This window comes from Balaenoptera physalus, assembly GCF_965194825.1.
Source record: "Balaenoptera physalus genome assembly, chromosome: 8".
Classification (NCBI taxonomy): domain Eukaryota; kingdom Metazoa; phylum Chordata; class Mammalia; order Artiodactyla; family Balaenopteridae; genus Balaenoptera; species Balaenoptera physalus.
Window position 1 is genome coordinate 20,066,268 of NC_138887.1, and position 9,730 is coordinate 20,075,997.

Genomic DNA, 9,730 nt, shown 5'->3' on the forward strand with positions numbered 1-9,730 from the left:
GAAAAGCAGTAAAAAAGAAAGCTATTTCCTACTATGTTATCTTTTCTTAAATTACAGTGTGGTATAGCTGTAGAAATCTTCAATTTTGTGTTGATAGCATTTTTCTCAGATAATTAATGAGCTTAACTCTACTATTTTCTTTGTCACCTGATGCAGCAAGTGCAAATTAACTTTAGCTTGAGGATAGAACCTTAGCGATATCAAGTAGTTTTTCTAACTCAAGTCTAGGAATAGTAGCTTTGTATTAGTTTTTAAAATATATAATTCAAGTTTTTAAGCATCACAAAGGAAATCCTAGTAAAACATGCTCTTTGGCATGAAGCACCAAGTACCCACTGTTAACTGTGTTAGGAAAATTCTACCCAATCTGGCTACAGAGAAACTTCATGTACTGACTTTTCTGGAATTCTTTAATGCTTTCTTTGTTCCAGCTGCTTGTTTGAACATGGTTAGATTAATTCTGGATGCCAGCAGGCTCAGTTGGACCAAGTTTCAAATCTTAGTTTTGCTGCTTACCTGTGAGACCTTGAGCTAGAGACTGAACCTCCCTTAGCCTCATTTTCCTCAACCGTAGATGGGGATACTATCAATACTACCTTGCTGGCAGCTGTAGACAGCATGTGTGTGGAATACCTGGAGCATAGTAGGTTCTCAATTAATGAGCGCTTTCTCTCAAACTCAGAGGATCCCACAACGGCATCTCCCAGGTTACGATACTGTAATTGCTCTACTCTAGCATCAACGATATATAATTCACAGAGTCATAGTAAGCAAACCTTTTGGTGTCATGTAGTCGTGGTGTGATCTAACCAGGTGCCACCTTCCACAGTCAGAGAGAGGGAGCAAGTCTTGAGCATGAGTTCGCTGATAAATGAACAAATTTATTCCTGCTTCTTCAAAGTCCACAGATTTCTGCCTATGGTTTCCTTGAGAGGAGCCAGAGTCTCCATGTTTCTCTTAACCTTTCCTTTCTGTTCTTAAAACAAACCCTCCTAAAATAACTGGAAGGAATGATACCATGCTCTATATGACCCTAATTCAGTGACATCTGTCTTTAATTTAATATTACATATAAGTTATTAACCCATGCCAGAAATGAAACAGACACTCAAATGCCTTGTTGTCCTAGGGTAGATTAGCGGTGCCCAGATCACACTTTGAGAATGTCTTCACTAACATGTCAAGAGCCTTACTGAAATCTCCCATCTGTTTTCTTATTTCATGAATTTGTCCTGTATGCACAAATCCCACACACTACTAGCCCAAGATTGTGTGCGATGTAAAAGCCAGTAATGATTTGCAGAAAGTAATATTCTAGAAAGCTATTCTTAGTCTCATAGTTCTTGGATTAATACTTTCAAGTTAGTTTTTTTTTCAATATTTTTATGTTTTATTTTGGATAATTTGGGAACAATTAAGATACAGGATTTAGCAAGTGTTTTTGAAAACCTTGAGACTAAATTATAAGAACTAGAGACACACCATCACTACAGCCCACTTGGCTTCCTTCTCGTGGTGTTCTCACCTGTCCTGCTTTGCACATGGTTTTCCTTGAGGTTATTATCTCCCCACAGATGCATACCATGTTTTCAATTTAATTGGTGTAAATCAGGTTATACGGACAGCATTGGCACTTGATTTCATACCCACTGGTTTACCTACGTAAGTTAAATTACATTGGATTTAAGATTAAAGAAATTTCTTACAGCCACAGCTTGCGATGAGCAAATAAGAGTAGGACCCAAATGGCTGCCCCTCCTGAGCATACCTCCTACCCTCCTCTAACGTTCCCCAAATCACTAACCACCCTGAGCTCGCAGTAAATTCCATTGTCATTGGGGAAAGATTTCTGGTGGAAATGCTCCCAAAATTCTAAGTCATGGTGGGGGATGCAGAGATTCCTAAGATTCAAAAAGCATTTTTAATCATCCATGAAAATGAATAAGTAAGAAACTTACAAACCTTTTCTTTTGCAGTCCAGTGTTCGTATGGGAAACACGTAGTTGTGGCAAAGAGAAGAGTCCACCTCGGGCTTGATGACTGGGGGTTTCCCTGACACTTGGGGTTTCGGATCCAATTGTTCCTTTTCTTCTTCATTACATAACTGTTCAGATTTTATCTGCCTCAGTTTTTTATTTTTTAGTCCTTGTGGGCTTTCACACTTGGCGTAGTTCCCCAAATTCCGGTTCCTTGGAATCTGCAACATTGAAATAAGCGTTTCCATCTCACAAGTACAATGCCAGGGATTGTCATAAAGACGCAGGTAGCTCAGGAGAGGTGTGTAAATGAACACTTCCTCTGTCAAGACTTTGATCTGGTTGTGCTGCAGTAAGAGAGTGGTAAGTTTATTTAAACCAAAGAAAGCCTCACTCTCAATTTTGGAGATCTCATTCTGTTGCAGATCCAAGCTTTTCAGCTTTTTAAACTTGGAAAACATGTTGTTCTTCAGTACGCGGATTTTGTTTCTTGCTAATAGCATGTGCAGTAAATCCTGAGGCCAGCCGGGCAGCACATAAACTAGTTTTCTCTCTTGACAATCTAAGTATTTCTCATGAAGATACGTGTACACTTCACAGGGGAGGCCTGGAGCGTAGCGTTTGACCAGGCTGGAGCCTTTCCGGCTCCCACCAGCCCGGCTGTGATTCACTCGGTTTCTCGCACTGCCAGGGCTTCCTTTGCGCTCAGCGGCTTTACAAAAGAAGAGCAGGATTAAGATGGTAACCACGCGCATCCTGACATCCAGCTGGCCCCAATTACTTGGTGTGACAGGTGGAACAATGAAAGTATTCCTTTGAAATCCAAGTTTGGGTAATCTTAACTAATGCAGTTCAGGAACAATGAGACCCAGCTGAGGTACGGTGGAGCCCCTAGACTGCAGGAGGAAAAAATATTTAGAGACCATTGTGAGCACCGCAATTGACAAATAATAGCAAGTTTTCAAGTTACTTTTATGTTTAAGCAAAGGCATTCCGTTAATAAAGGCACATGCAGAAGAGTGGTGTAGAAGGCTCCACACCCTCCTACTTGCCTGGTTTGGTGGCTAAATGTTCGGGCCCTGAGTGTGAATCAAGGCTCTTCTACTTGCTGAACTGTGTGACCTCAGGCTAATTATTTAACCTTATCTCCAGCATCTGTAAAGTGGGACTGAGGATACCTCTAGTATTGTTGGGAAGATGAAACAGGCTCATGTGCATCAGACAATTCACAGTGCCTGATCCAGGGGAAGTACTCCACACTGTTAGGACTTAGCATTATGAAAACTGAAACTGGATTCAAGAAATTAAAGGGATTCTCCTTACAGCTTTAAGATGTGCAAATAAGAGTAGAACTCCAATGAATGTTCTCCTGAGCTTATTTTTTTCTTTCCTTTACTGTCTCCCAATCACCAATCATGTTGAATGTGGGCTCCAGAAATGCTCAGGGTAAACGGCAACTGTCCTTGTCATTTCCTGCACACCTTGGCTCAAATGTCACCTTCTCAGCAAAACCTTCTCTGATTGCTCTATTTAAACATAGTACCCCTTCCCACTCGCTGGTCGCCCTCTACTCCGTTTCTGGTTTTATTTCTCTCCAGGGCACGTATCACCATCTGTTATTTCTGTTATAAGATATTTTGCTTCTTTTGTTTATTGTCCTTCTCCCCCAACTAGGATGTAAACTTCCTAAGGGCAGGAATTTTTCTCTATTTTGTTCACTGCTGTATTTCCAGCACCTATAGAGTTTCTAGCACATAGCAGATTCTTGATAAATATTTGTTGAATTGCATGAATTCAGGTAACTACTCTATAAAAATATTAATAATCTCATAAATTTAGTTATTATATTTTTTGGTATCTATTTTTCCCTTAAGTATTACTGATGACTTCCAAGAGTTGCACATTTTTTTTTAAACATCTTTACTGGAGTATAATTGCTTTACAATGGTGTGTTAGTTTCTGCTGTATCACAAAGTGAATCAGCTATACATATACATCTATCCCCAGATCTCCTCCCTCTTGCGTCTCCCTCCCACCCTCCCTATCCCACCCCTCTAGGTGGTCACAAAGCACCGAGCTGATCTCCCTGTGCTATGCGGCTGCTTCCCACTAGCTATCTATTTTACATTTGGTAGTATATATAAGTCCATGCCACTCTCTCACTTCACCCCAGCTTACCCTTCCCCCCTCCCCCTGTCCTCAAGTCCGTTCTCTATGTCTGTGTCTTTATTCCTGTCCTGTCCTTAGGTGCTTCAGAACCTTTTTTTTTTTTTTTTAGATTCCATATATATGTGTTAGCATACGGTATTTGTTTTTCTCTTTCTGACTTACTTCACTCTGTATGACAGACTCTAGGTCCATCCACCTCACTACAAATAACTCAATTTCGTTTCTTTTTATGGCTGAGTAATGTTCCATTGTATATATGTGCTACATCTTCTTTATCCATTCATCTGTCAATGGACACTTAGGTTACTTCCATGTCCTGGCTATTGTAAATAGTGCTGCAATGAACACTGTGGTACATGTCTCTTTTTGAATTATGGTTTTCTCAGGGTATATGCCCAGGAGTGGGACTGCTAGGTCGTATGGTAGTTCTATTTTTAGTTTTTTAAGGAACCTCCATACTGTTTTCCATAGTGGCTGTATCAATTTACATTCCCACCAACAGTGTAAGAGGGTTCCCTTTTCTCCACACCCTCTCCAGCATTTATTGTTTGTAGATTTTTTGATGATGGCCATTCTGACCATTGTGAGGTGATACCCCATTGTGGGTTTGATTTGCATTTCTCTAATGATTAGTGATGCTGAGCAACCTTTCATGTGTTTGTTGGCAATCTGTATAACTTCTTTGGAGAAATGTCTATTTAGGTCTTCTGCCCATTTTTGGATTGGGTTGTGTTTTTTTTGATGTGGAGCTGCATGAGCTGCTGCTGCTTGTATATTTTGGAGATTAATCCTTTGTCAGTTGCTTCGTTTGCAAATATTTTCTCCCATTCTGAGGGTTGTCTTTTTGTCTTGTTTATGGTTTCCTTTGCTGTCAAGAGCTGTAAATTTTTAAGAATTGTTTTCATCTTTAAAATTCTGAAATTGGTTTTGGTTTGCACTTATTACTTAGGACATAGCCCATTCTTGGCAGAGAGAGAAATATTCAAAATGGATTTATAATTAATAACATTTCTGTTGTTATTGTCATGGGGGTCTTTGGTTATAACTGGCAGATATGTTTCCTATTCATTGTAGCAGTGTGAATGCCAGGATCACCCCCTTACCTGGAGTTTTCCTGCTTGTACAGGTCTTCTCCATCTAGAATGCCTTTCCCCTTCTTTGCTCCAAGCATTCCTCCCATTCACTGTTTTGTGTCCCCTCCCCTCACTGCTTCTCTTCTGTCTCAGATTTGGAGTTTTACTTACTGTTAGTCTAGACCCAGAGAGCTGATTGTGTAACACAAGTCTTGTTTCCCCTGCCAGATCACAAGCTGTGCAGGTGTCTCTGGTTCCAGAACTAATCAGGCACTTGACCTTTCTGACTCTCCACATCTCAATCTGCAACTCATTGTAAACTGTATGTAAATCTAACCTAAAATATAAATATTTTGTTAATTACTATGCATGATGAATTATTCATTATATTCATGCTTAATTATTTCTGGGGAGGAAGTGTGCTGATGTCTGCAACTTACTTTAAAATGCATAAAAAATTAAGATGGATTGAGGGACAGAGAGATGGATGTACAGGTGGATATGTGATAAAGCAAATATAGTAAAACATAAATTGTAGAATATGGGTGGGTGATGAGTACATTCACTGTACAATTCTTCAATTCTCTCAACTTTTTTGTATGTTTGAATGTTAAAAGGAAAACCCCTCAAATTAACAAAAATGTCATGCCACAAAAAAGACAGGTTTTCTTCAAGTGCTTCAAAGTTGAAAGCTCTAAGTATATATAGTTTCTTCCCAAAATAGTATTCTCTTTCCCCCTTCCTTCTTTAATCCTCAAACAATAATAAACATGTGTATACTTTTTAAAGCCAAAATAAATCATTTTTTCTGGGGAAAGGAAGCCATACACTTGGACCAAGTTATTTGCCGGGGTTTTGGTTTGTTTTCTAATGAATACGCAGCAGTGAATGTAGGATGGAAAAATTTTAAACATTTGTAATATGGTGTTTAATAATGTGTAACTTGTTTGATTTAGGCCTCTGTAGAAACTTGCAAGAGCTGAATGTCTCTGACTGTCCAACACTCACAGTGAGTATAAGAAGCTTATTTTACTGTTGTTTATATAGATTCAGACTTGCTCCACTGGAGCACTAATACACAGAGATTCTGCCAAAATACATGCCTGTGTGCTCATTTAGGATTAAATATGGAGAAAAGCAAACTATGTTAAACACTGGCAAGAAATTTTACCCAACTTATGTAATGCTCTTATTATTCCTGTAGATATGTCCAAGGTTGGAGTCTCTGGAAAGTGGAAACTATTCAACAATTACACAAAAATGAACTATATTTACGTTTAAGGCCATGTGTGTATGAGACAGAAAAAATTGGGCCCCAGCAGAGACAGTAGGCTCAAGTTATAAGTCTTCATGGCTATCACTGTGGCGCCAAAGAGGATGGAAATGAACATGTAACTCTAGCCAACTCCTTCCTGGTCCCTGTCTCCAGGCTTTCCTCTACTTCCAATCTGTCTTACACCCTGTGGACACAGAATATTCCTTCTTAAAGGCAGATCTGACCACTTCACTACCATGTGCCATCATTTATACACACACTTATCATCTACACTATTGGAGAGAGTCAAAGCTCTTTAACATTACTGTACCTTGGAGACCCCCGGTGGTCTTGTCTCTGCCTCCCTTTCCAGCCTCATCTTCTTATAAATCCTGCATGTACATTAAGTTTCAGCAGCCACAAGCTGCTATGCTTTCTTTCCTGCATGCACCAAGCTCCTCTTGCTGTTTTGCCTTTGCTCCGGCTGTGCTCTTTGCTTGGAGATGGGAGGGAAAAGAATGAACAGCCTGATTGCTTCCCCCTCCTCATTAAGCACCAGCTCCAGGATGAAGTCCATGCCCCTTGGCACAGGTGGAAAGACTTCGTGAATTGGCTCCTCCTTGCTACCTACCCAGCCTCATCATTAACAGTTCTTTCTTTCAGATCTCTACTCGATTTCATTCTTTTCTGTGGATATTTTTAGCACCTACTATGTTAAAGATATATTTATCTTTATATATAAAGATATATAGGGAACTTATATGTTATAAAATAGAGGTTTTAAAGGGAATTTAAGATGAATTAAGTTTCAGTTCTTGCCCTCAGGGAGCTTTAGTTCTCACTTGAATAAAAGATCATATTCTTTTAATTTTGCTTTCTAATAGGAAAGTCAAAACAATTCCATCTGTGTTGAATTTGTGAACATCAAAGTCTTTTCCAGTTTTAGAGTTTAATAATGCACAGGGCTGATAACTTTATCCAGCTACATTTTACTATTGTCTTTCCCTTTGAGACAAAGACTGAGAGACAGGCTTACATTTAAGGAGTTGAGTAACATTCATTCAAAAAGCTTTGATTTCTAAGAAGCTTGCCTTATGAATATATTACATCCGGAAAGATTTGAGTGCATCATGGACAAATTCATAGACCATCCTGCAATGTAGACACCGAAACAATTTTTGCATTTATGTGCTCAAGTACTTGGGGATGGAAATTTGAGCTCTTTTAAATATTGAGAACAAAATTCCTTCAAACTTCCTCCTCATCTCAAAGGGAAAATCAGATTATTCTATGTTACGTAACGCCTACTTCATCTTCCTCTTGCTGGCTCCCATATATTTTCATCTGTGTGGCTACCTCTCTAGGGTGTAAACCAGCTTTCTATCTTCCTCCTTGTCCCATTTCATTTGCATTTTTGCCGGAGTCTTCCACCAGGTGCACAATCACTTTGACGGTTGATTGGCACCATGAACATTTTTGAAGATAGATTCTTTGTATTGAACTATAATGCCACACATGATGTTTGTTCTCTCCATTCCTGCTGGGAAAAAGTGTACTGTATCCTTTTTAATCTGTACATGTATATCCAAATCCTACATTTTGGTGGTGGAGTGTCTAGAAAAATTGCTGGTATCTTGAATGCAGTGGCAAGAGTACAGTGTTTATTGAAAGCCCTGCACTTGTTCTCATGCATCATTGGCACATAGAACCTTCTGACAACAGAACTACAGTTTTACAACTTAAAAAAAAAACCCTTGTGTTCTCTTTAAGGTGTGGTTTGCTTCCCCTGTAAATTAACCAGTTCTTATCCCATGTGCAAGATGCTCTGACCTACAGGATTTTGTTACTTTAATATTCATGATTCCAGGAAGTAGCTAGGAACAGAATGTTAGGCATTGATGGTCCTGCTGAAAGTAAACCTGTGCCATCCTTAGTGGCGTTCGGGGCAGCCATATTGACCATGCAGAATTCTTCCCCGAACCCGATCTCCTAGCCTAGTGCCAGTTTACCTCTTCCTGCAAAGGCCTATTCTTCCAGGACAATGTACCACAAATATTTAAAACTAGCAGACCTCTTCAGTGTTCCTGGGGAGACTCATAAATCATTAAATAAAGACAAACCTGCTGCTACTCATTCTAGAACATTTTATAAATAGTTACCAATACAAGAAGCAGCACCATTGCAATCAAAGCTTGAAACACATCTGTCTCGCAAATGTCAATTTAGGGCTCATGCTTGAAATCACTCTGTGTTTTTCTGTCTTTCTCATGTTGCAGTCATACTGTTCTCTTGTACTGGATTTCAGCTCTCTGGGAGAGGGTTGCCTGAATCTTTGATATTCTCCCCTACCGTACCCTGTACATTGAATTTCATGTCCAACACTTACGCAGCCTATATTTTGCTTCAGGACATCTCAAACTTACCGTAAATTTGGTGCAAGTCTGTTTAGCTGTTTTAATATCTTCAGTAACAGAACCACAGAAACTTAGTCACACACACACACCTCTATATAAATATACATGTGTAAATATGGACTCACTTTTTAATGAAGTCCAGTTGAAAGAGTTTCATCCTGTCTTTCAGAATGATTTTAGTAAATTTAAAAATGGATCCATTTTTAATCATTTTCATGTATCTAACGAGTCAAGAGTGTTTGACACTTTGACACGAGCTCAAAGGGTTGAACTGGCAAGGGTTCAGATTTTAATGAAGTGTCACTGTGATGGAATGGGACTTTATTTCCAAAGAAAGGGAACAGGAGGGAGTAATGAACCTTCAAGCAAGCAAAGCCATCACCTTCTACTTAATTTGATTTATAAATAATAACAAAGACTATGAAGAGACCAAGACTTGCATATACTTTTTTGGAGCAGGGAGTGAGATAATAGAGAGATAATGGGGAAATAGCAAAGCCTGTTAGACTTTGATAAGATTCTTCCCTGTGTTTTCATGCAGGATGAATCAATGAGATACATCTCTGAGAGCTGTCCTGGAGTCCTGTATCTCAATCTATCTAACACAACTATCACCAACAGGACGATGCGACTCCTGCCGAGGTAATGCTTGTGTTATTTGTATTACACTGAAAATAGTTATGCTCCTCTGGGCTCTGACTTGCGCTAGTATTCCCCAAAGGCAGTGATCCTTTTACTAACACCCCACCACCTTGGTACCCCTATTCTGATAACAGGACTGCTTTCCAGTCCCCAAGCTAGTGCCTATCTTCTCCCTCCTTAGCCTTGCCTTGGCTGGTATTT

The 9,730-nt window shown here is 39.4% G+C and overlaps 2 protein-coding genes across 10 annotated transcripts in view; one reads left to right on the forward strand and one right to left on the reverse strand.

The window, feature by feature from the left end:
* The window catches only part of FBXL13 (F-box and leucine rich repeat protein 13), a 208,574-nt gene that overhangs the window by 105,853 nt on the left and 92,991 nt on the right, over positions 1-9,730 (forward strand). The window contains exons 10-11 of the mRNA XM_082473917.1: positions 6,175-6,227; positions 9,429-9,529. Of these exons, the coding sequence (XP_082330043.1) occupies positions 6,175-6,227; positions 9,429-9,529 (154 nt within the window). The remainder of the gene's footprint in view (positions 1-6,174; positions 6,228-9,428; positions 9,530-9,730) is intronic.
* The window catches only part of LRRC17 (leucine rich repeat containing 17), a 194,138-nt gene that overhangs the window by 105,755 nt on the left and 78,653 nt on the right, over positions 1-9,730 (reverse strand). For all 9 annotated transcript variants that reach the window (XR_014266955.1, XR_014266956.1, XR_014266957.1 and 6 more), the window contains exon 2: positions 1,963-2,867. Coding sequence is in view for 4 of the 9 variants with exons in the window: in XM_082473606.1 (XP_082329732.1) it covers positions 1,963-2,731 (769 nt within the window). In the remaining 5 variants the exon portion in view is untranslated. The remainder of the gene's footprint in view (positions 1-1,962; positions 2,868-9,730) is intronic.